Below are 26,048 nucleotides of genomic sequence, written 5' to 3'. Positions count from 1 at the left end.
TAGAAACATGTCATTATACATGTGTCAAAACCCATAGAATATATAATAATAAGAGTGAATCCTAATGTAATTTATGAACTTTGGGTGGTAAGGATATGTCAACAATGTAGGATCATCAGTTTTAATAAATGTACCACTCTGTTGCAAATGTTGATGAGGTAGCTCATGCTTGTATAGGGGCAGGGGGTAAAGGAAAATCTTTGTACCTTCTGCTCAGTTTTGCTGTGAACCTAAAATTGCCCTAAAAAATAAAGTCTATTAAAAAAAATCAAGTGACAGAAACGATAAGGTTATAATAAACTTTCTACATAATGAGTGTGTAGGCTTCTATGTGTATAGAAGTGGTGAAGGTAGTTGGCTGTAGATATTCTTACTCCCCCTTTTACTTCTGTCTTCCACTGAACACATTTTGAAAGGATTTGTTGTGTTTTTCCACCTCCCTCCCTGATTTATGTAGCTGCATCACCCTAGATTTGGCCTTTCTTTTTTTCTTGCCACCTTCTTGATAAAGGGGAATACAGTTAGAAAAGTAGGCACTTAATAGTGCTTTGGCGTGAACATTCTTCACAACTTTAAGATCATGTGTACTTTTCATGCATGCTGTTAAAAATCTTAACCTCTCTGTATCCTACATCTTACATTTGTAAAATGGGTGAAATAATAATACCTACCTTATACACTTGTAAAGATTAAATGTTAATACTCTTAAAGCTCATAGAACAGGTCTGGCATATGGTAAACACCCAAATGTAGAGCTGTTATCATTATTACTGTTGTTATTAATTGATATGTTTGTGCTCTTCATAACTGTTCATCCTGTCAGTCAAATTTATTTCCTTTATGTATATTCCTTTTCAGTGTATATTCTTTTAACCTTCCTTAGTGTCCTCTATAATCTAAGAATATTCCCCAACTTCAAACAATTTTATGAAAAGAAAATTTATAGATGTAGAGGTGGCTGATTTAATTTTTTTGGTCTTTTTGAGGGTAGAATTCTGAGAGTAAACTTATTTTTTCCTTTATGTTACAGGTGGTATGCAAGATTACAATTATGTATGGGCCAACTGTTTTGAGATTACATTAGAACTGTCTTGTTGCAAGTACCCACCTGCTTCACAGCTTCGACAAGAATGGGAGAACAATCGTGAGTCTTTGATCACATTGATTGAAAAGGTAAAAGTAGCAGACTGGAAGGTTGGGGTATAGAAATAATGAATGACATAAGGGAGAAATTTATTTGCATATGAGTAGCAATCTTTAACAGTTCTTTTCCTCTGGAGGGCTTTCTCTGATTATCTTAGAACGCATTTATAGGCTAAAATAATTAGCCAAACTTTTACTGTCAGGTTCTTACAATGTCGTGTGATCATATTTGCTAGAGAGCCTTTACTACTATATCAGTCATGGACATCAGTTTAATTTAAATATTGAGCAGGGTAATATATTATTGAATATACCAGAAATTATTACTTAATGAAAAACTATTCCTTGTTGAAAAAATTAGAAGCCTACGTTGGAGGAGAAGGAATTTCAAAAGCATATTACTGGCCTAGATGTCAGACACATAGGACTTAAATTTAAGAATTTCATATTGTCTATATTTTATTTTCACTTGGAGGCATTGAAAAATATTTCAGAGAAATAGAAAAGTAACCTTATTTTTTAAAGAAATTCTAGCATCAGTGCAGAGAGGTTATTTTCTCTTGCCTTCCAAATTGTCTTTGAGCAGCCTACTTTGATTCTTGGTTTTTTTAGGTCCATATTGGAGTTAAAGGATTTGTTAAAGATTCAGTGACGGGATCTGGCTTAGAGAACGCAACCATCTCAGTGGCTGGTATTAATCATAATATCACAACAGGTAGATTTGGTGATTTCCACAGATTACTTGTTCCTGGAACTTACAACATTACAGCTGTTTTAACTGGGTAAGAATTTAGACTTTAAAAATATCAAGCTTCTGTTTATAGCTAAGAGAGAAATACAGTCTAAGAAATGTTATTTACTGTATCTGGCTTTTATTTTCCTTGTTTTCTGATTTTTCTCTCCTTTATAGTGAGAAAATAGTATTGTGGAGTCTTTTGTCACATACTCTAACAGTATAACTGGATATGAAGCATAATTGTAAAAGCGTCAGGAAGGATAGTTTTAAAAGCTTAAAAAGACAATCAGCTGTGTAAAGCATTACCTTAAAGCTAATTGAGTACCAGAGTAGAAGAAACTTGGAGCTCTGGGAAAGACATTTTATTTTATTTATTTCATATTTTTAAAAATTTTATTTATTCACAAGAGACACAGAGAGAGAGAGGCAGAGACATAGGCAGAGGGAGAAGTGGGCTCCCAGGAGGGAGTCCAATGCAGGACTTAATCCCGGGACGGACTCCAGTATTACACCCCCTCAGCCGAAGGCAGACGCTCATCCACTGAGCCACACAGGTGTCCCAGGGAAAGACATTTTAAGATCTTATTTATTCATGAGAGATACACACACACACACAGATGCAGAGACACAGGTAGAGGGAGAAGCAGACTCCATGCAGGGAGCTTGATGTGGGACTCCATCCTGGGTCTCCAGGATCACGCCCTGTGCTGAAGACGGCACTAAACCGCTGAGCCACCTGGGCTGCCCTGGGAAAGACATTTTAAAGAGCTGTATTATCATCAGCTTTCTAATATATGAAATGAATGGTTTCTTACCTCCCCTGGACACTTTTCTGGAAGCTCAGTTTGCTAAGGATTTAATTGAAAATGTTTCATTTAGTTTGAACTTTACTATTTGGGAAACTAGTTGGAATGTCAGTTTGATAAGGTATTGCAAAGAATTGGATGATTTATCCCTTCTTTGAGTAATGTAGTAATGGTTACAGTCTTTCATATTATTCTCTCCTTTGCATGTAATTTTTGGTAAGCATTCTAATGTGTGGAATTGAGAAGAGGGTAAGAGAAATAGTTCTTTAAAGACTTATTAACCTGGGATTCTCTGAGATCATATTCTAAAAGACTTGAATTTACCCATTTACCTTTTTTCAGTTTGAGTTTTGATAGACCACTAAGTGTAAGAGAATGAAAAACCTGTTGTGCTTTTATAATGTTAAAGCATTGTGTGTTTGAATTTAACTCCAAGCCACCTACTTTTACAAAAAAAATTTTTTTCAGGTATATGCCACTGACTATTAATAATATAATAGTGAAAGAAGGACCAGCCACAAAGGTGAATTTTTCCCTTCGGCCGACTGTGGCTTCGGTAATCCCTGACACAACTGAGATGGTAGTAACTGCTAGCACAGTTGCTCTGCTTAGTAATCTTCCTGGAACACAACCCTTCCAACAACCAATTCAACCAAAGGACTTTCACCACCACCATTTCCCTGATATGGAAATATTCTTGAGAAGGTTTGCCAATGAATATCCCAACATCACCCGGCTTTATTCACTGGGAAAATCAGTAGAGTCAAGAGAACTTTATGTAATGGAGATATCTGATAATCCAGGTGTCCATGAACCAGGTAATTGGTGTGGTCTTATACATAATTTCAGTAATGCCTCTCAGAGCTATGTACCATAGTTCTGTGTTTCATCTAGAAGGATAACTTATAGTAGGTATAACTGGAACAAAGAAAATGTAACCAATCTTTTGCAAGAAAAGGAAAAAATCCATTTCATAATCCATATCTGGCACAGTATTTAATATACTGGATAGATTATATTTTTTTCTGCTGATAATATTTTTATTTTCATATTATATGGCATGTGCATGTGTGTATATGCTTTGAGCCTGCTCAGATGTATATCTTAGTAAGGAAGCTGCTTTATAAGATACTTTTTCCTGCTTCTTTTGCCAAAGTATGTCTTTTCTAAAATTTTTGGTTCAGGGCCTTACATATTTTGGGGAAAAAAATAGAGTCTGTGATAAAATAAAAAGGAAAAAACTCTTCTATGTAATTATCTTATTTTCAGGTGAACCAGAATTTAAGTACATTGGAAATATGCATGGAAATGAAGTGGTTGGACGAGAACTATTATTGAACCTCATTGAATACCTTTGTAAGAATTTTGGAACAGACCCTGAAGTAACAGATTTGGTTCGCAGCACTAGAATTCACCTTATGCCATCCATGAATCCTGATGGATATGAAAAGGCCCAGGAAGGTAAAGAATAGCTGTCTATTAATGCTTAACTTTTTTGATTATCATAAGGATTTTTTGGGAGTAGAATTTGAACTAGTTATTTCCTTGGAATTTCTTCTTATTTTGTCTTATAATTTATTTTGTTCTGGCTTTTGTATTCTTTTTTTTTTTTTTTTTTAAGATTTTATTTATTTATTCATGATAGTCACACAGAGAGAGACAGAGAGGCAGAGACACAGGCAGAGGGAGAAGCAGGCTCCATGAACCGGGAGCCCGATGTGGGACTCGATCCCGGGTCTCCAGGATCGTGCCCCGGGCCAAAGGCAGGCGCCAAACCGCTGCGCCACCCAGGGATCCCCGCTTTTGTATTCTTTTAAGATAGGCTAGTTCATTCAACAATTATGATATCAATTTTATATTTAATGGAGTTCTTCACTGTGGTAATGGCTCTTATTGCCTAAAATATAATACAAATTTTTGATACATTTTTCCATTTTAAGAATAATTATAGGGACGCCTGGGTGGCTCAGCGGTTGAGCGTCTGCCTTCGGCTCAGGGCATGATCCTGGAGTCCCAGTATTGAGTCCTGCATTGGGCTCCCTGCATGGAGCCTGCTTCTCCCTCTGCCTATGACTCTGCCCCTCTCTCTCTCTGTGTCTGTCATGAATAATTAAATAAAATCTTTTTTTAAAAAATGGAATAATTTTAGGTAACTTAATTCTTTGATTAATAATAACTTAATAAAATAAATTTATTTAATTATTTTTAAAAATTACAGTGTAACATAATTTTTGTTAAATTATTGTATTGAGGGATCCCTGGGTGGCGCAGCGGTTTGGCGCCTGCCTTTGGCCCAGGGCGTGATCCTGGAGACCCGGGATCGAATCCCACGTCGGGCTCCCCGTGCATGGAGCCTGTTTCTCCCTCTGCCTGTGTCTCTGCCTCTCTCTCTCTCTCTGTGTGACTATCATAAAAAATAATAATAATTTAAAAAATAAAGGAACCTGGATCTTTAAAAAAAAAAATTATTGTATTGGGAACACTATCCCATAGGTGAAAACTCAAACCAAATCTCTTTTGAAGCCAGTGACTCTATTTTGACTCCCAGTTGTATTCCCCATGCATATTCTAAACCTGCTGAGTTACTGACTTTCCATTCCTCTGGCTCATCTCTCCTGGGCGGTATAGTCAGAGCAGGGTGCATGGCCACTTGCTTACTGGGGCTACTTTATGCCTAACACTAGGAGTGTGAGAATCTCTCTTCCCAACCTGTGGTTCCTTCCAGGCAATCATACCAGTGAGTAGAGTAGGTACCAACCATGTGAACATGCAGCCACATGACTCTCACTGACTGAACACTGAGAAAACCAACCAATGAATGACCAGGTTAATCCATTTTTTTAATTCAGTTCATTTCGCTAAGGACTTTATTCTTTGTCAACCTCACAAATCCCTCCATATTCCTCTTTTGAGACCTTTCTGAGAGATAAAACTGTTCTAATAGTGAACCCTCCAGTAGATGTTTCTCATTCACTTGTAAATTTTTCTCATCATAGTGATATAATAGGATTCACATTACTTATTAAAAGGGAGTAAATTTAAATTCAACCCTTTCTTCTCCTTCAGGTTAAACTTCCAACCATGTCCTTGACTACCTTTTTGTGATTACTTTAATGTAAGCATGTCACAATTTTCTTCTTTTCATTTGGTCTATCTCTTTACAATATTTTAATTAACATGTATACCAGTTCAATAGAACCTCCCTCTGATCAGTCATGTCCACTGAACATAGTGATCACATCATTGTATATGGATTATTGACAATTGAGCAATACTTTTGTTTTGAGCAATGTTTTAGTATAATTTATGTAGTTGGATTTTTTTCCCTTCAAAGTCTGAACAGAGGACAGAAATGAAAGAATAATGGTTTTACCTTTCTGTTCAAAAGATCTGGAAGAGAAACACTTCTTTAATGTACAATACCAAAAAATGCATTTTTTTAAAGATTTTATTTATTCATGAGAGACACAGAGAGAGAGAGAGAGAGAGAGAGAGAGAGAGAGGCAGAGACACAAGCAGAGGGAGAAGCAAGCTCAATGCAAGGAGCCCGACATGGGACTCGATCCCAGGCCTCCAGGATCAGGCCCTGGGCTGAAGGTGGTGCTAAACTGCCAAGCCACCCGGGCTGCCCCCAAAAATGTATGTTTTAATCATAGTGTGATAATTAATCATAGTGAAGACTGATGTGTTCACATTTACCTTTGAGTTAAGAGCAGTGTGTTTGATTAAAATGTAAGTGAAATATGGCTTAAATTTGAATACTTTCTCATACAGGAGATTCAGTGAGTGTAATTGGCAGAAACAACAGCAACAACTTTGACCTGAACCGAAATTTCCCAGACCAGTTCTTTCAGATCACAGATCCTACCCAACCAGAAACTATTGCTGTAATGAGCTGGATGAAGTCCTATCCATTTGTACTGTCAGCAAACCTGCATGGAGGTAATAGCAACTTGATATTCCAGAATTAATTCCTGTTGAGAGCATTTGAAAATCTTGGTGGAATGTTACCTGTTTATAGTCTTAGGTATTTTAAAACAGGTATCTATTACCGCTTTTAGGGCAGAAAATAATAAAGATCTTTTCTCATTGCTTTTTAAGCCAATTTCCTGGCTATTTCCCCCTTTTCTCTCCCACTCTTCCCCTCCCCCATACTCCTTCCCCACTGTCTTCTCTCTCCCTCCTCCCTATCTCTCTCTCTCCCCTTGTCCCTCTCGCCCTCCTCTCTCCTCTGCCTTCACTTAGTTCTTCAAGTGTTTTATATTTATCTCTCACATGTGTTTTATATTTATCCCTCTCACTGGGAGTTTGGTAACATACTCTTTGTCATTCAGAAAAATTAAACACTAACGAACTGGAAATTTTTAGTCCTGTTCTTCCCTAAAATTAAATAAACTCTTTCATGTACGTTTATAAGACATTCTCTTATCTTTTCCTTGCTATGTATTTAGCTGCAGCACAATAGCCTCATTCTCCTATAGTGTTTGGGCTTACACACCTTCATATAATTTAGCAGGAATTGATCAGATGAATAGGATGAGAGGTCAAGATTAAAAATAATCACAATGTCCAACTAGGGCAATGTGAGTAAGAGTGAAAGTGTAAATACCAAAAAGAACTGAAAACATATGTCTACGTGTAAACTTGTACATGAATATTCATAGTAGCATTATTCATAATAACTTAAAAATAGAAACAACCCAAATATCCATCGACTGATGATTGGATAAATAAAATGTAGTATACCCATACAATTGAATATTATTCAACATGAAAAGCAGTGAAGTCCTGATGAGTTTTACAACATAAATGAAACTTGGAAATATGCTAAGTAATAGAAGCCAGTCACCCAAAACCCTATTTTATGAAATGTTCAGAATATGTAAATTCATAGAAATAGATGATAGGTTAGTGGTTGGGGGGAAATGGAAGTGACTGCTAATGGGTACAAGGTTTTTTTTTGGCATGATGAAATTGTCTATAATTAGATAGTAATGATGGTTGTACAACCCTGTGAATGTATTAAATAACAGTGAATTATATACTTCAAATGGATGGGTTGTATGTTATGTAAATTACAGTTGACCCCTGAACAACATGACGGTTAGGGGGGCCAGCATCTGTGCAGTTGAAAATCCATGTATAACTTCTGACTCCCCCTAGACTTAACTACAAACAGCCCACTGTTAGCCAGAAGCCTTACCAATAACATCAATAGTTGATTAACACATATTTTGTATGCTGTATGTATTATATACTGTATTCTTAGAATAAAGTAAGCTTGGAAAAAATTTTATGTTATTAAGAAAATCATTTGTAGAAATACCTTTCTACAAAATCACTAAGAAATAAGTTTGTAGTACTGTATCGATAAAAATCTGCATGTAATGGATCCGCACAATTCAAGTGCCTGTTGTGTGGGGGTCAACTGTTCATCTCAGTAAAGCTATTAAAAAAAAAAAAAAAAAAGAGTGAAGTTATTAGCACCAGGGGTAATAGGGAAGTAATCTAGTGTCAATGTATGTCAGGATATCTACTGAAGTTATCACAGTTGAGATTTAATGGCATATAGATTAACCTGCTATTTTATTTTTATTTTATTTTATTTTATTTTATTTTATTTTATTTTATTTTATTTTATTTTATTTTATTCTATTCTATTCTATTCTATTCTATTCTATTCTATTTATTTTAAATTTATTTTTAACCTGCCATTTTAGAACAGTACATACTTATGTTTATATTTAAAAAGTAAGTTGAAATTCTCCAAAAGTTGCTTTGAAAGCTTGCCAGAAGTAGGAAAAAAATATTTTTACATTTGGTAATCATGAACAACTCTTAAAGACCCAAACAGGAATTATGAAGCCACAACCTGGTTGGCAAAATAATTTTTAATATATTTTATACCATGTTTGATAGAAAACAGTTTTTTGAGTTATAAAAAATATTCTCAGAATATATCACACATCGTGTTGGCTAAATCTGAAAACTTAATACTTATATTCCAATGAAAATAATTTACAGATTTACAAATGTATCAAGACCTTGTCACAGTAGGAGATACATCTCCAGTCATCTAGACTAGTTTCTTTCAGGACATATCTTGGTATAAACTTCCCTCTTAAAACCATTGTTGCTACGTTCTGAAGGTTTTAAATTATTGTATTTTCATTTTTATTTGTTTCAGTGTACTTTTTTATTTCTTCTTTTATTTTCTGATTGATCTATTAATTGTTTAGTAGCATGCTATTTAACCTTCATGTATTTGTGTACTTTCTGGATTTTTTTTGTGGTTAACTTCTAGTTTTATAGCATTATGGTCAGAAAAGATGTAGAGTGTGACTTTGATTTTTTTAAAATTTGTTGAGGCTTGCTTTGTGGCCCAAAATGTGATCTGTTCTGGAGAATGTAACATGTGCACTTGAAAAGAGTGTATATTTTGCTGTTTTAGGATGAATATATCTGTTAAATCTATCTGGTCCAGTATGTCATTCAAAGCCAGTGTTTCCTTATTGATTTTCTGTTTAGATGATCTGTTCATTGATGTAAATAGGGTGTTAAAGTCCCCTGTTATTGTATTATTATCTGTTAATTCCTTTATGTTTATTATTAATTGTTTTATGTATTTGAGTGTACATAAATATTGGGTACATAAATATTTACAATTGTTCTATCTTCTTGTTGGATTGTCCCCTTTATTACTATATAGTGTCTGTCTTTATCTCTTGTTACAATCTTTGTTTTAAAGTCTATTTTGTCCAATAAAAATATTGCTACTCTGGCTTTCTTTTGACACCCATTTGCATGATAGATATTTCACCATTCCCTCACTTTCAAACTGCAGCTGTCTTTAGGTTTCAAATGAGTCTCTTGTAAGCAGCATATTAGATGGGTCTTATTTTTTTATCCATTCTGTCATTCTGTGTCTTTTGATTAGAGTATTTAGTCCATTTATATGTAGAATAATTATTGATAGATATGTGTTTATTGCCATTTTATTACTTGTTTTGTGGTTGTTTCTAAGGATTTTCGCTCCTTTTCTCTCTTCCATGGTTTGCCTGGTTTCTTTAGTGATATATTCAGATTTCATTCTCTTTATTCTTGGCATATTTATTAGTGGTTTTTGATTTGTGATTACCATTAGGTTTGTATATAACATCTTCTGCATATAGCAGTCTATATTAAGTTGATGGTTGTTAAAAAATTTGAACCCATTTACTCCTCTCCTCCCTATGTTTTAGGCATATGGTGTCACATTTTACATCTTTTTATTTCATGAGTTCCTTGACAGATTTTTTTGCAGGAATATTTATTTTTACTGCTTTTATGTTAACTGCCTTCATACTGTCACTTTAATCTCTCCTTTTTTTTTACTCAGAGAGTCCCCTTTCATATTTCTTATAGGGCTGCTTTACTGGTCATGAACATTTTTAGTTTTTGTTAGTGTGGGAAACTCTTTATTTCTCCTATTCTGAATAATAGCTTTGCTGGGTAGAGTATTCTTGGCTGCAGGTTTTTCCCATTTAGCACTTTAAGTATCATGTCACTCCTTTCTAACTTGGAAGGTTCTGCTGGAAAATCTGCTGATAGCTTTATGAGGTTTCCTTTGTATATAACTGTCTTTTATCTTGTGGCCTTTAATATTTTTTTTCTTTATCAGTGTATTTTGCCACCTTAATTATAATATGTCTTGGTGTGGATCTGCTTTTGTTGATTTTGTTGGGGGTTTCCTGTGCCACCTAGATCTGGATATCTGTTTCCTTCCCCAGATTAGAACAGTTCTTAACTATTATTTCTTCAAATAAATTATCTCCCTCCCCCCCACCTTTCTCCCTTTTCTTGCTCTGGGAATCCTCTAATATAAATGTTATTATTTTTGATGGATTCACAGAGTTCCCTAAGTCTAGTCTCATTTTGCATAATTCTTTTTTCTCTCTTTTGTTCAGCTTTATTACTTTCCATTACTCTGTCTTCTAGATCTGTTCATTCCATCAAACATGTTCTCATTTCATTTATTGACCCCTTTAACTCGGCTGTTATTCCTTATCTCTATGTTAATGGTCCCACTGATGTCCTGCACTCTTTTCTCAAGTCCAGTGAGTATCCTTATGGTCATTGCTTTGAATTCTCTATCAGGCATGTTATTTATAGTTGTTTTACTTAGATCTCCAGCCATAGCCTTGTCCTGTTCTTTCATTTGGGACAGATTTCTCTGTCTTCTCATTTTGTCTAAGTTTCTGTGCCTGTTTTTCTGTGTTAGGAAAGTAAGCTGCATCTCCTATCTTGCGGATAATGGCCTTATGAGGAGGTCCTATATTGCCCTGCTCTCTCTGCAGCATCCCTTCTTCCCCTAGAAGCCTGGTATTCTAGGATTATCTTCAATGTGTGCTGTGTATGCTCTGCTGTTTTGTCCTGACTGCTTTATCCTTCAGGCAAATTGCCTGCAGAGGCTCTTTGCCTATTGTGGGTAGTGTTGGGTCCCTAGCCTGAATGTGGTGAGTTTTAACTAGATATGTTCTGGTTTGCTTGTGAAATGAGACCTGTTGCCACCACTACCAGAACTGAGGCCCTGCAGAACTCCCAGTTCAGGAAACACACTGTGGGCAGGAGCTTGGGTCAATCTTCTGGGGCCCACTGGGTTGGAACTTAAGCAAGTGAGACTGGGAAAGGTGGTTCTTCCAGAGCATGGAGGTGGGAAAGTGTGGGATGTGGAGGGATGGAGCTTGATATAAGCAAGTTAAGTAGTGAGTGTCAGCATGGCACTAGTTTCCACTGTTGGCCCTATGCTTATGCTGAGGGGTAGGAGAGGGAGATGGCTCTGGCCAGTTTCTTTGTTCCTAGAGGAGTATCTCCTTGAATGCTACTTCTCTGGGACACACTCTAAGATGAGCAAATAACCTCCTCACTGTGTGCCCCAGGTACTCTTCAGATTGCTGCTTCTACACTGTGTGTCCACTGGCTGTTCACTCTGCCTTCTCTTCAAGAGTAACCCCAATATCCTCCAAGCTCTCCCAGAGCCAAGCATGCTAACCTTTAAAACTCCAGGCTTTAAGCCCCTTTGGTTGCAAGGACTCACAAAATTCAGGCCTTTTCGCTTGCCAAAACAATTGCTCTGGGGATTCATTTTCCCCTGTGCATCCCTGTTTGTGTGCTAGTCTGTCTCTTGCCCTTCTCTGCAACCATGGTTCCCTCTCCACTACAAGGACCATGATCTATTTCTTTCCTAAACCGTGTCTCCACACTTCCTAGCTTCTTCCATGTGGCCTCTTCTCTATGTTTTATGGAGTTTGTTCTGCAGTCTTCAGATTGATTTCTGGGGTATTTAGGATGATTTGATAGTTACCTACCTGTATTCGTGGGATGCGGGTCCTTCTACTCCACTGCCATCTAACCCTTCCTCTCTATGACATTTTGTTTTCTCATCATAAAATCTTTAAATGGGTTTTGAAATCTTAGCAAAGAAATTTAAAAGAGGATTTCTTTGGTGTCAACAATTCAGAAGGATTTTGAAAGAAAAGTAAGATTCCTCTTTGTAAATTTTGATACTAATTTTTAAAGTTGAAATTAATAAAACATAAAATTAATCACGTTCAAGTGAACAATACAGTAACATTTAGTGCATTCACAATATTGCACAACCACCATCTCTATTTAGCTCCAAAGCATTTTCATCTCCCCAAAAGGAAATTTCTTACTCATTGAGCAGTTGCTCCCTATTTTCCCCTCACCTTCCCCTCTTCAATTTCTTACTCATTGAGCAGTTGCTCCCTATTTTCCCCTCACCTCAAGCCCTGGTAACAACCAGTCTCTGTTATCTCTGTGGACTTGCCTGTTTTGTATATTTCTTTTTTTTTTCTTTTTTGTATATTTCATAGAATGGAACCAGAAATGGAGTCATGCAATATGTGATCTTTTGTGTCTTTCTTTTTTCACTTAGCATAATGTTTTCAAGTTCATTCATATTGTGACATTTATTAGTACTTCATTCCTTTTTATGGCCAAATAATATTTCATTGTATGTATATATCACAGTTTATCCATTTTTCCACTGAAGTATATCTGGGTTGTTTCTACTTGTTCACTCTGATAAATAATATTGCTGTAAATAATGATATACAATATCTGAGTCCCTGACTTCAATTTATTTGAGTAATTCCATGTTTTGTGCTTTTTTTTATAAAAATTTAATTCCAGTGTAATTAACATACAGTGTTATATTAATTTCAGATGCACAATATAGTGATTCAACAATTCTGTACATTATTCAGTGCTTATCATGATAAGTGTACTCTTCATCCTCATCACCTATTTCCTCCATCTCTCCACTTCTCCCCTCACCTTACCCTCAGTTTGTTCTCTGTAGAGTCTATTTTTTGTCTGTCTCTTTTCTTTGTTCATTTGTTTTGTTTCTTCAATTCCACATATGAATGAAATCATATGGTATTTGTCTTTGACTGACTTATTTCATTTAGCCATGTTTAGCTTTTTGATGGAAATATCACCATATGATTATTGCATATTTAGCTTTCTAAGGAACTGCCAAACTGATTTCCACAGTAGTCATACAGTTTTACATTCCCAGCAACATATGAGGATTCCAGTTTTTCTACATCCTCATCAACACTTGTTATTTTCTGTTTTATATTATAGCCATTTTAGTGGGTAAAAAGTGGTATTTCCTTGTAGTTTTGATTTGCATTTCTCTGATGACTAATAACAAGCATCTTTTCTTGTACTTGGCCGTTTGTGTATCTGCTTTGGAAAAATATCTGTTCAAGTCTTTTGCCAATTAAAAATTTTTTTTGTCTTTTTGTTGAGCTGTGGGAGGTCTTTATATAGTCTGGATACTAGGCCCTTATCAGATTGCTGATTTTGATATATTTTCTCCTGTTCTCTGTTCTATAGGTTGTATTTTAACTTTTTAAAAATATTTTAACTTTATTAATAAAGTCCTTGACACACAAGTTTTTAATCTTGATGAAGTCAAATATATCTATTTTTTTTCCTTTACTGATCCTGCTTTTTAGGTTGATACTAATTTTTTTAAAATAGACCATTTCATAGAAATAAGTCTTTTATGACTTTTTTTCTGTCCTTAGAAAATTAGCTGTACGAAAACAGTATTGAGTAGAAGTTGATGTTGGCTTTTTTCTGTTCTAATTTTTAGATATGGAGGTCATAATTCTGGGATGAAATGAACATTTTTTGGGACATTAAATTTGTCTAAGCAGTATTGAACTGGACTTTTTCTTCTTAGAACTATTTTGGGGCATAGAATGAGCATAGTTCTTCATACTTGCTTCATAAAAATTTTTTTTGCTCTATACAAATGTTGGCTGGTATTTGTTACTACAGGATTACCTCATCTGAATTCAAGTTGAATATGTTCTTTCACTTCCATTCCCATGAAGTGGCATGATAAAAAAGGCAAAGATATGTGGGTTAGTAGAGATAGAATACATGAACAGGTGAACAAATGAAAATTGTGGAAATTGTATTGGTTTCCAGTCTCTAAGCAGTATTATGAAAGTGCAATTTATGTTGATAATCCATCTTGAAGGAGATAACATGATACATTTTCCTCTTTTCCCTTGCAGGTTCTTTAGTAGTGAACTATCCTTTTGATGATGATGAACAAGGGCTTGCCACATATAGTAAATCACCAGATGATGCTGTGTTTCAACAAATAGCACTTTCTTATTCCAAGGTAGGCTTGTGTTTAAACATAAAATGCTATAAAGTTCTTTAATTAAGCAATGCATTAAAACAAAGTCCAGTAAGAATCTGGTCAGGTACCTTCTTCTTGGTTACGCTTTCTGTGATTCCTTTGCATGATTCCTTTCATGCTGTCTTACCATTTTTTCTCCTGTTTTCTACCTCACTTTGAATATATTGTGTATTTCCCCACTAACCTTTAAGCTCAAATAATGTCTTTTTGCCTGCAGTTTTTAGCATAGTACCTGAATCGTAATAAACTAATCATAATAAATATAAACTAGTGTGCTAGTTTATTTCATTTGACTAGTATTTTAATTATAAACCTACCTTTAGTCTGAGGTAGAGGTTGACAAGCTACAGCTTGAGAGCCAAATCCAGCCTACTGGATTTAGAGTTGAGTAGTTGCAACAGACACTTTCAAGCCTGTAAAGCTTAGAATTTTTGCTGTCTGGTCCTTTATAGAAGAAAATTGCCAACCACTAGTCTAAGCTATCAAAGAGCCTATATTAACATATACCAAGGGAAAACAGGTAGAAATTTATGTGTTTTCTAAACTTCTTGTAATGAACATACATTAGTTTTATAGTCAGAAATGGTATTTGTATGTATGTGTGTTTGTGTGAAATTTTAATGGAAAAATTATTCTTAGATAATGTGTTAAAAGTTGGGGCTTGGCAACCAGGCCTGTTAGTTTCAATTTTTGGTCTTATTACATACTCAGTCTGTGATTTTATTGGTTATAGGTAGAGAATATTAAGACTGCAACTCTGTGGTCTCTAATCACAGCCTTCTGTTATTTCATGTTGCCCATACCTTCATTCTGCACAAGTGGACCTTGTGAGTTTGTTGAGAGTTTCTAATGGGAATATGTCTATTTTAACTTTAAAGAATAGTTGTCTTCTGTTTGGGCACACCATTTTTGAGGGATGTTTGTGGCATATGAGAATATTATACCCTCTGAATAATCAAAATAAGTGATCAGATTTTGCTCATATCCCCATCACATTTGGTGCTACTTTTTACCTTCATTGTGACATTGAGTTCCTTGGCCTCTTTTTGTTTTCTTTGACCTTTAGTTCTTTTGATTTTACTTTCTACCCAGCTTAGACCCACAAGCATCCCTTTCAGTGATACTCTTACTCACACTTTGGGATACCCTTCTGACATACCTGCCTTGCCAATGTCCAATCTGCAGTATTTGTCACAACTGTCTCTCTTATACATCCCAGAAAAGCCACACAGTTGTGGAAATTGACCACACTCCGTCTATGCTCTCTAACCTCAACAGAGCCATCGGTTCTACTTGGCAATGCTTCATGTTTTGCTGCTTGACTCTTTGGCGTGTTTCCCACTTAGATGATTCTAAACCTTTATCCTCTACCTGAACCTCCTAATCCCAACTTTACTCCCCTTATTCTCAGTAGATCACTTTGCCTTGACTAAGTAGAACTTTGAATAATCTGATGTGAGTTCATTCAGATTCTGTCTTCTCCATTGTTATCAATTTGTGTCTTTCCCATGTTTTACTCCATTTCTTGATCTCACCACATCCTGCCTCCTCTGGAAGCTTATTCCTTTATTTCTTCTGTCGTAAATGGGAAAGATAATAATTAAAATCCTCAGTCTTTACTCATAGCCTCCTTTCTCTTAGCCGTGATCTATCATGATCTATCATATATCCAAATCCCCCATGCTCTACAATAGCTTCATGGTGAAGAAAAGCAGACCAAGACAATCTGTGAAGACAGAAGTAGGGGACTAATGAAGGGCAGACCTGAAGGTGATGGAATGACTACCAAATATTAAGTGCACCCTAAATCTGAAATCTAAATAAAAAGGTAATTGGGCAGGTGAGAGCACTGGAATATTGGAAAGAAATTTCAAAGTATATACAACTTATAAATCTGGTGCAATTTAAAGGGACAGACACAATTTAAAAGGATAGGTGGATTTAAAGGGAAATCTTCCAAACTTTTAACTTCTGGGGCAGAAAAAAAGGCAAAAAGAAATGAAGAAGAAGTGCCCTTTGGTAATTGGATAGTGAAGAGGAAAAGAAGAAAAGAGGAGAAATGTAGGATTGTACAAGACAGAAGAGAACCATAAATCCAGAGGACTCACAGCTCCACCCTTATTTCAAGACAAATAAAACAAAAACACACTAAAGTACTTTGCTAAACTGACAGAAAAGGGCACCATTAAATAAGAATCGTATATAACAGCCCAGTATCATAAAAATGAACAAGAGATAGGTTCATCCAGGACGCCTGGGTGGTTCAGCAGTTGAGCATCTGCCTTCTGCTCAGGGTGTGATCCTGGGGTCCTGGGATCGAGTCCCGTATCAGGTTTCCCTGAGCAGCCTGCTTCTCCCTCTGTCTATATCTCTGCCTCTCTCTGTATCTCTCATGAGTAAATAAATAAAATCTTTAAAAAAAAAAAAAAGAGAGAGAAAGAGATAAGTAAAATCCAAGAAAAACTATTTGAGAAAATCAGGAAATGAAGTTTTACACATATTGCTTGAGGAAACCTTACTACCACCAAAAAATAATCAAGAAGCAGAAGAAAACTTTAAGTCAGATATTTAAAAAGTGAAAACAGAGAACAAAAAAGATAAGAAATGAAGGACAGTTGATAAAACTCAGGAAATACATGGAAGAAAAAGACAAAATTATCTCTAAAACAAAAAAATAAATTACAAGAGCTAAAGACCTCATACTTCCCAATTTCAAACTTACTGCAAAACTATAGTATACAGGACACCTGGGTGGCTCAGTGATTGGGTGCCTGCCTTCTGCTCAGGTCGTGATCCCGGGATCCAGAACCGAGTCCCGCATCGGACTCCCTGCAAGGAGACTGCTTCTCCCTCTGCCTGTGTCTCTGCCACTCTCTTTTTCTCTGTGTGTGTCTCCCATGAATGAATAGAAAAATCTTAAAAAACAAAAACAAAAACAAAAAAAAACTATAGTATACGACACTGAGATACTAACATAATAAGGATGGACATATAGATCAATGAATTAGAATTGAGTACAGAAATATGTACTTACATGTATGGTCAATTGATCTTTTGACAAGGGCACCAAGACAGCTTAAGGGAGAAAGAATAATCTTTCCAACAAATGGTGATAGGAAAACTGGATATGCACATGCAAAAGAATGAATTTGGGCCCCTTCCTCTACCATACCCCCAGAATTATCTCAAAATAAATCATAGTCCTAAATGTAGGAGCTAAAACTATAAAACTTTTAGGAAAAATATAGGAATAAATCTTTGTGACATTGAGTTAGACACTGATTTCCTAAACGTGATATCAAAAGCACAAAGTGACCCAAAAAGATACAGTGGGTATCATCAAAATTAAAACCTTTTTTTGCTACAAAGGATACTGTATTAGTTTCTTACAGCTTCTGTAATGAAGTTTCATAAATTGGGTAGCCTAAAACAGCAGATACTTCTTTTCTCATGGTTCTAGAGTCTAGAAGTCCAAAATGAAGGTCTTGGCAAGGCCAAGCTCTTTCTGGAGCCTGTAGGGGAATCTTTCCTTGTCTCTTCCTAGCTTCTGGTGTTTTGCTGGCAGTCTGTGGCATTCATTGGCTTCTAGGTGGATTAATTCAGTCCTTTGTCTTCACATGGCATCCTCCCTGTCTATATACAAATTTTCCCTTTTTATAAAGATATCAGACATATTGAATTAGGGCCTAGTCTAATTACCTCATTTTAACTTGATTACCTCTATAATCAAATACAGTCATATTCTGAGGTCTTTAGGGGTTAGGACTTCAACATATCTTTTTTAGGGGACAGAATTCAACACATAACAAAGTATCAAGGAAGTATAAAGGCAGTCTACAAAATAGGAGAAAATTACATATCTGATAAGAATCTTATATTTAGAATATACAAAGAACTCTTACTAAACTAACTCAACTAAATAATCAAAAGACAACCTAATTGAAAAATGAGTAAAGGATTTGAATATACATTTCTCCAAAAAGATATACAAATTACCAAGAAGTACACAAAAGATAATAACCTTAGCCATCAGGGAAATGCAAATCAAAACCACAGTGAGATACCATTTTGTACCCACTAGGACTGGCTATAGTAAAAAAATGGAAAACAAGTATTGGTAAAAATAGAGAAATTGGAACCCTGTGTATTGCTGGTAGGAATGTAAAATGGTGCAACTGTTTTGGAAAGCAGTTTTGCAGTTCCTAAGAATGTTAAGTATAGAATTATCATGTGATCTGACAATTCCACTCCTAGGTATATGCCCAAAATAAATGAAAACACATATCTACACAAAAGCTTATACAGTAGACACTTGAACCACAGGGGTTTTAACTGCATGGGTCCACTTGTATGTGGATTTTTTTCTATAAATATAGTCCCACAAATGTCTTTTCCTTATGAGTTTCTTTTTTCTTTTTTTAAAGATTTATTTATTTATTCATTCAGAGAGAGCGAGAGAGAGGCAGAGACACAGGCAGAGGGAGAAGCAGGCTCCATGCAGGAAGCCCGATGTGGGACTCGATCTCGGGTCCCCAGGATCACACTCCGGGCTGCAGGCGGCACTAAACTGCTGCGCCATCGGGGCTGCCCTCCTTATGAGTTTCTTAATAATGTTTCCTTTTCTCTAGCTTATTTTATTGTAAGAATACAGTATATAATATACAAAGCATGTGTTAACTCACTGTTTATGTTATTGGTTAACATTTCTGGTCAGAAAAAAAAGACTTCTGGTCAACAGTAGACTGTTAGTAGTTAGGTTTTGGGGGAGTCAAAAATTACACCTGGATTTTTTACTGTGTGGGGGCATTGGCACCACTAACCCCCATTTTGTTCAAGGGTCAACCAAACACAAATGATAGCAGCATTATCAGTAATAGCCAAAAATGAAAACAATACAAATGTCCATCAAATAATAAATGGATAAACAAAATATGATACATTCACACAGTGAGTATTATTCAGCCATAAAAAGGAATAGAGCACAACAAATTACAACTTGAATATCTCTTGAAAACATTATGCTAAGTGGAAGAAGTCAGTCACAAAAGACCATGTAATGTATGATTCCATTTATATGAAGTGTCCAGAACAGGCAAATCCATGGAGACAGAAAATAGATTGGTGGCTTCCTAGGGCTGGGGAAGCAAGGGGAGGCCAGGAGAAGGTTGGAAGAGAATGAAGAGTGCTAATGGGTGTGGATTTCTTCTGGGAAGATAAAATGGTCCTAAAATTTACTGTGGTGATTATCACACAACTCAGCGAATACACCAAAAACCATTGAGATGTGCACTTTAAACGGGTAAGCCGTGTTATATGTGAATTACATCTCAGTGAAGCAGATTTTGTGAACCTTGAGAAGACTAAGGGGTGGGGTACCCATTCCCATCCATCCCAGTTTGTGCAGAGGCCAAAAAGAGCTTAAAAGTTACATACCAAAATATTAAGTAATCTTTGGCTTACAATTTTCTTCTTTTTGTGCTTTTGCATTTTCTGATCTTTCTATAATAACTTTTATTATATTTTAAGTATAATGAAATTCAATGAATTCAATTAAGTGAAAGTAAAGAAACAGCTTTCTGCTATATGACGTGACAGACACCAAGTGACAAGAAAGTTTCAGGAAGGTATTAGTGGAAAAACTAGTGATTTCTGAGTAAAAATTAGTTTATTTTAGTTAACAGTATGACATCAATGTTAATTTCCTTGTTTTGATAATTGTGCTTTGGTTACATAAGATGCTGACCTTAGGGAAAGCTGGCTCAAAGATATATAAAACCCTCTGTACCATTTTTACAACTTTTCTGCAAGTCTAAAATTAGTTCAGGAGGAATCAAAAGAAAAGAAAAAAACTAAGTAGTCTCTTGTGTCCACTTCCTTATTGTTGTTCTCTCATCTCAGTTTCTTTTTTTTTTTTTTTTAAGATTTTATTTATTTATTCATGATAGTCACAGAGAGAGAGAGAGAGAGAGAGAGAGGCAGAGACACAGGCAGAGGGAGAAGCAGGCTCCATGCAGGGAGCCCGACGTGGGATTCGATCCTGGGTCTCCAGGATCGCGCCCTGGGCCAAAGGCAGGCGCCAAACCGCTGCGCCACCCAGGGATCCCTCATCTCAGTTTCTTATCATCTTCTGCCTACATTGTTTTACCTGCAAGTGCCCCTTCAAAGATTACCAGAAATTTGTTGTTTTTCTTAATTTTCTTGACCTCTGACATCTGATACTGTTGTCTTCTCCACGTGATCTCTTGCATTGTATAATAGAAAGCTCTGGTTTTTTTTCTTTTATTGGCTGGACATTGTCTTTTACTTTCTTTTTTTCCTCCATCTTCTATCCTCAACCATTTTTACCATCTTGTCACCAAGATGTCACCACTATGTCACCACTATGTAAGTGCCTCTTTAAAAAACTGTTTCATAGAATGGAAGTTACTGTAAAAAAAGATTAAAAGATCCAGGCAAGCAAACAAGAAGAAAATAAACCTAGTGAGCCCTCATCATTTAGTATCTTGGTATGTAACTTTTAGACTGTGTGTGGACTGAGACTGGCCGTCCTCACCCTCAGTCTTCTTTAAGTTGTCAAACTGCATGAAAAAATTTAATTAGGTTTTAAAAATTATCAGAGTAGCGAGAATTAAAGGAGATGGTAAATGCACACGGTAAAATCAAAAGCCACAACCTCCCGGCGTGGGGGGGGGCCACATGATGTTACATTTGGATTATTTCAGTAGTACTCTGATGGCTTTGGTTTATTTTTCATGTTATTAGGATAAACTTACCTAGAGCCATGAATATTTCACATATCACCCTTTCTTCAGAGATTTTTAGTGGCTCTTTATTGCTCTGAGATAAAGTTGAAATGTTAATAGCTACTTCCTAGAACTATGGTGTCTAGAGTAAGGTTTATACTAGATGATCTGTTAAGATGTAAGAAGAATATATTAGAAATTCTATTTATATTTAAAACAAAATTTTAAAGATATTTATTTATTTATTTATTTATTTATTTATTTATTTATTTATTTATCAGAGAGACCAGAGAGTACAAGCAGGGGGAGGAGCAGAGGGAGAAGGAGAAGCAGGCTCCCCACTGAGCCCATGGGGTTCAATCCCAGGACCCTGAGATCATGACCTGAGCCAAAGGCAGGTGCTTAAGCAACTGAGCCACCCACCTGCCCCTTGTTTATATTTTTTTTCCTTGTTTATATTTTTAAATTTATTCCTAAAAAACTTTTATTTTTATGCAGATTTATATTATGTCTATTGTATTAGTATAGTAATACATCTGTATAACTTATAATTGAATGGATAGATACTGATGGAAATGGAGAGAGAGACATAAAGGTGTGTGCACATCTTCAATAGAAAAATCAGAAAGCAAAAGAGCATGTACATAATTATTACAGTAATCCAAAATAATTTTTGTTTGATATGAAAGCAGTGGGATCATAAACTTGTAATTGGTATGTTAAGTTTATGAAAGGGGGTTGTTATATATATATTTTAAATTTTAAATCAAGGGAAGTTGTTTTCATATATATATACATATATATATATATATATACACACACACACACACATACACACACACACACGTTCATGTGTGTATGTGCATACACTTTTTTTTTTTTTTAAGTAGGCTCTATGCCTAACATGGGGCTTAAATTCATGACCCCAAGATCAGGAATCACATGCTTTACTGACTGAGTCAGCTAGGTGCCCTGCTTATATATTTTAAAGTTAAATGGTTAATTCTCAGTAGTGGGAAAATAGAGAATTGTTATTTTTCTCTTCGTGCTTTTTGTACAACTTGTTTTCTATTTCCACAAGAAAGAAATGAAGTTTTGACTATCTTTCAAAGCTTAGTTTCTTTGGGAAACCTCCACTGCTGCTCTGGTCAGTAATCTTTCTCTTCTCTGAATTCCAATAGCACTTACTTTTGTCTCCATGGCAGTTTGTTTCATTCTTCATTGGGCAAGCTATTGCACATGCACTATGCTAGATGCTGATAGATGCTGAGGACACAAAGACACAAATTGTTTCAGGGAACAGTGTCTTGTTTTTAGGGAAGAAAAAGGTACAACCAATTGTAACAGGGTACAGAATGCAGTCAAAGCACAGAGGGACCATCTAGAAGTAAGAGAAAGCTGCTTACTCCACATCGTATGTGAATTATCTTTCTGGGACTTCCAAGCTTCTTGAAAACATGAACAGTTTTTTGTGGGATTTTTTTGGAAGTGGATTGGGTTGGGTTTTATATTACTTGTAACTGCAAGTAATAAAGTATGTTTTTTTACAGAGCACATTTAATTTTGATTTTTAAGTGCTCGCTTCGGCAGCACATATACTAAAATTTTGATTTTTAAAAGTAGGTAATAAGTTCATATAGTAAATAGTCAAAATGGCATAGAAAGTTATATATGAAAAGTCTCAGTGCTTCCCATGACTCTGCTCACCCCATTCATTCCCACCCCCCCCAACATACCCTATTGGTAACCACTTTTATTATTTTTCCTTATCTTTCCTGCAATGCAACCAAATGTAAGTAAAGATTCTTAATTTTTTTTCAGGAAAATTCCCAGATGTTTCAAGGTAGACCTTGCAAGAATATGTACCCTAATGAATATTTTCCTCATGGAATAACAAATGGAGCTAGTTGGTATAATGTCCCAGGTAAACATTATTTAATATCAAGGCCATATAACTTGATGGATTTTCTTCCCATTGGATGGTGCTGCTTCTTACTGATTTTTTTAATTTTGAGAAAATATCATTCTTTTAAAAATATTATTTAAATAATTTAAAATATTCAGATAACCTTTTCAATTATCTTTTAATTTGGTACATTTGGAGTTTCAGTAAAGATAGTGTACTAAAACTTTATGAAAGTGTTATATTTTACCTCTGGCTGTGACAAAAAACCTTTGGTGTGCTAATAAAAAGAGGGTAAGCTATACTTGATTTCTTCTTGGACATGAAACTATAGGTATCTTACCTATGCCATCCACATCAGGGAACTCTCAAATGAACATACTATTGTTTTTCAGCCAATGCTGAGAAAAGATGGATTTGGCTTTTTTACTAGGAGTGTTGCTTACTTTTTGGGATCTGATCTAGTTCTACTTCTTCAGAGTTACTGATTTTAATTTATTATCCTTTAGGTGGTATGCAGGACTGGAACTATTTACAAACAAATTGCTTTGAAGTGACTATTGAGCTAGGTTGTGTGAAATACCCATTTGAGAAAGATCTGCCAAAATTTTGGGAACAGAATCGAAGATCTCTAATCCAGTTTATGAAACAGGTAACTATTCAGGAGTGAAGTATGAAATTTCTCCTAAGAGCAAGAATACTTTTATGTGTACATGTAGTTTTCACACAGTGATTTTCAAATACACCCTTCTGAATTCAGCCTATTCATGTTTTGGTGTGTTTATCTAGAAAATTCATGGATGAAAATGAGTTCACTTGTATGCAGGAGGAGGAATTGAAAATGATTAAACAAGGTGGTGATGGTGATTTGCCTTTTTTTTTTTTTTTTAAGATTTTATTTACTTATTCATGAAAGACACAGAGACAGAAGCAGAGGGAGAAGCAGACTCCCTGTAGGGAGCCGAATGGGAGACTTGATCCCAGGACTCCAGGATCATGACCTGAGCCAAAGGCAGACGCTCAACCACTGAGCCACCTAGGCGCACTGATTTGCGTTTTTTTTTTTTTTTTTTAAAGATTTTATTTATTTATTTGAGAGAGAAAGCACATGCACAAGCAGGGGGAGGGGCAGAGGGACAAGCAGACTCACTGCTGAGCACAGAGCCTGATGCAGGGCTCCATGTCAGGCTCCATCCCAGGACCCTGAGATCATGATCTGAGCTGAAGACTGACACTTAATGGACTGAGCCACCTAGACGCCCCTGGAATGGATGTTTTAGAATAAGAATATTCTCCTATATGACATTTTCAAGTGCCATTATCTCACAAAAGAAAATTAATAGTATTCTCTAATATTACCTAGTACATAGTCCACATTCAAATTTCCCTCTCTTTTACCCCCAAATGTCCTTTCATAGCTATATTTTAGAGCTAGGATCTAGCCAAGGTTTATGTATTGCATTTGATTATTACATCTCTTTACTCACTTTAATCTAGAACAGTCCTTCTATTCCACCCCCTTTTTTAAAAAGATTTATCTATTTTTTTGAGAGAAAGGGAGTGAGCAAGTGGAGGGGACAGAAGGAAAGAATCTCAATCAGACTCCCTGTTCAGTGTAGAGCCCCAACATGGAGCTTGAAATGGAGCTTGACATGGAGCTTGATGCAGGGTTCAGTCTCTCGACTCTGAGATCATGACCTGAGCCAAAATCAAGAGTTGGAGGCTCAACTGACTGAACCACCCAGGCACCCCTGACATTTCCCTTTTAAAGAGGACTGGACAGTTTTCTTGTAGAATGTCCTATATGCTGAAATTGTCAGATGTGCTAAAGTTTAAACAGTGCTGTTTATATTCTTCGTGATAAAGACAAACCTAAGGCTATGAAAAATTAGCCCTTCAGAAATTAAAATATTTTGCTTAAATGGGTGTTTACGTTTAGCTTTGCTCTCAACTCCTAAATTCCTATTTGTTCCACATGTTACTTTATCAATCTATTATTTTGGATATGAGTTCCCCAAATAATTAGATGATGATCTTTACCATTCATATCTGGGTGTCCTTGTACTTTATCCAGGTTCATCAAGGTGTCAAAGGATTTGTCCTAGATGCCACAGATGGCAGGGGTATATTAAATGCCACCATTAGTGTTGCTGAAATTAATCATCCAGTGACTACCTACAAAACTGGAGATTACTGGCGTCTCTTGGTTCCAGGAACTTATAAAATCACAGCATCTGCTCGAGGGTGAGTGACTAAATACTTTGATATTAAGTGCTTGAGGAAAGACAAACATGATTCTGTCCTAGAAGATTATTGTCAGAAAGCCTTGGAGAAGTCAAGCAACCTTGAGTTTAATGCTGGAAAGTTTAGAGCTGGTTACACATTTGATCCTCCTCTAGTGATAAATGAGTACATAAGCTATCAGATTTAAGAAATCTATGAAATTCTGGACTTTAAACAGTAGACTCCTCCTCTCAGGTCCCCAGCCCCCTGTCCAGATGTAAGGCTATGGTGAATGATTCCTTCACTATTGGTAACAATTCTGGGAAATACCTGTTAGTTGGGAAAAAAGGGCTCCTGTTCTTTTTTTTTTTAAGATTTTTATTTATTTACTCATGAGAGAGGCAGAAACACAGGCAGAGGGAGAAGCAGACTTCCTGTAGGGAGTCCGATGTGGGGCTCAATCCCAGGACCCAGGGATCACCCCCTGAGCCAAAGGCAGATGCTCAACCACTGAGCCATCCAAGTGCCCCAAGGACTTCTGCTACATACATGTTTTCCAATAAATACCACCACTTTACATTTGTTTTCTTTTTAAAGCTCTTTCACGCTCTCTTTTTCTATCCTCACCTAAACCATTCTTTTATTTATTTATTTATTTTTTTAGTTTGAGTATAGTTGACACACAATGTTAGTTTCAGAAGTACAACATAATGATTTAACAAGTCTATAGTTATGGTCTGCTCATCACAAGTACAGCTACCTTTGG

General features: G+C 35.9%; 1 protein-coding gene across 1 annotated transcript in view; it reads left to right on the top strand.

Moving 5' to 3' along the window:
- The window catches only part of CPD (carboxypeptidase D), an 80,169-nt gene that overhangs the window by 31,970 nt on the left and 22,151 nt on the right, over positions 1 to 26,048 (top strand). The window contains exons 3-11 of the mRNA XM_072779167.1: positions 1,031 to 1,173; positions 1,756 to 1,925; positions 3,154 to 3,503; positions 3,955 to 4,146; positions 6,460 to 6,627; positions 14,283 to 14,392; positions 22,978 to 23,080; positions 23,569 to 23,711; positions 25,134 to 25,303. Of these exons, the coding sequence (XP_072635268.1) occupies positions 1,031 to 1,173; positions 1,756 to 1,925; positions 3,154 to 3,503; positions 3,955 to 4,146; positions 6,460 to 6,627; positions 14,283 to 14,392; positions 22,978 to 23,080; positions 23,569 to 23,711; positions 25,134 to 25,303 (1,549 nt within the window). The remainder of the gene's footprint in view (positions 1 to 1,030; positions 1,174 to 1,755; positions 1,926 to 3,153; positions 3,504 to 3,954; positions 4,147 to 6,459; positions 6,628 to 14,282; positions 14,393 to 22,977; positions 23,081 to 23,568; positions 23,712 to 25,133; positions 25,304 to 26,048) is intronic.

This window comes from Canis lupus, chromosome 16, assembly GCF_048164855.1.
Source record: "Canis lupus baileyi chromosome 16, mCanLup2.hap1, whole genome shotgun sequence".
Lineage (NCBI taxonomy): Eukaryota > Metazoa > Chordata > Mammalia > Carnivora > Canidae > Canis > Canis lupus.
The sequence above is the reverse complement of the archived record's forward strand: the minus strand, read 5'-3'. Positions and strand labels throughout refer to the sequence as shown.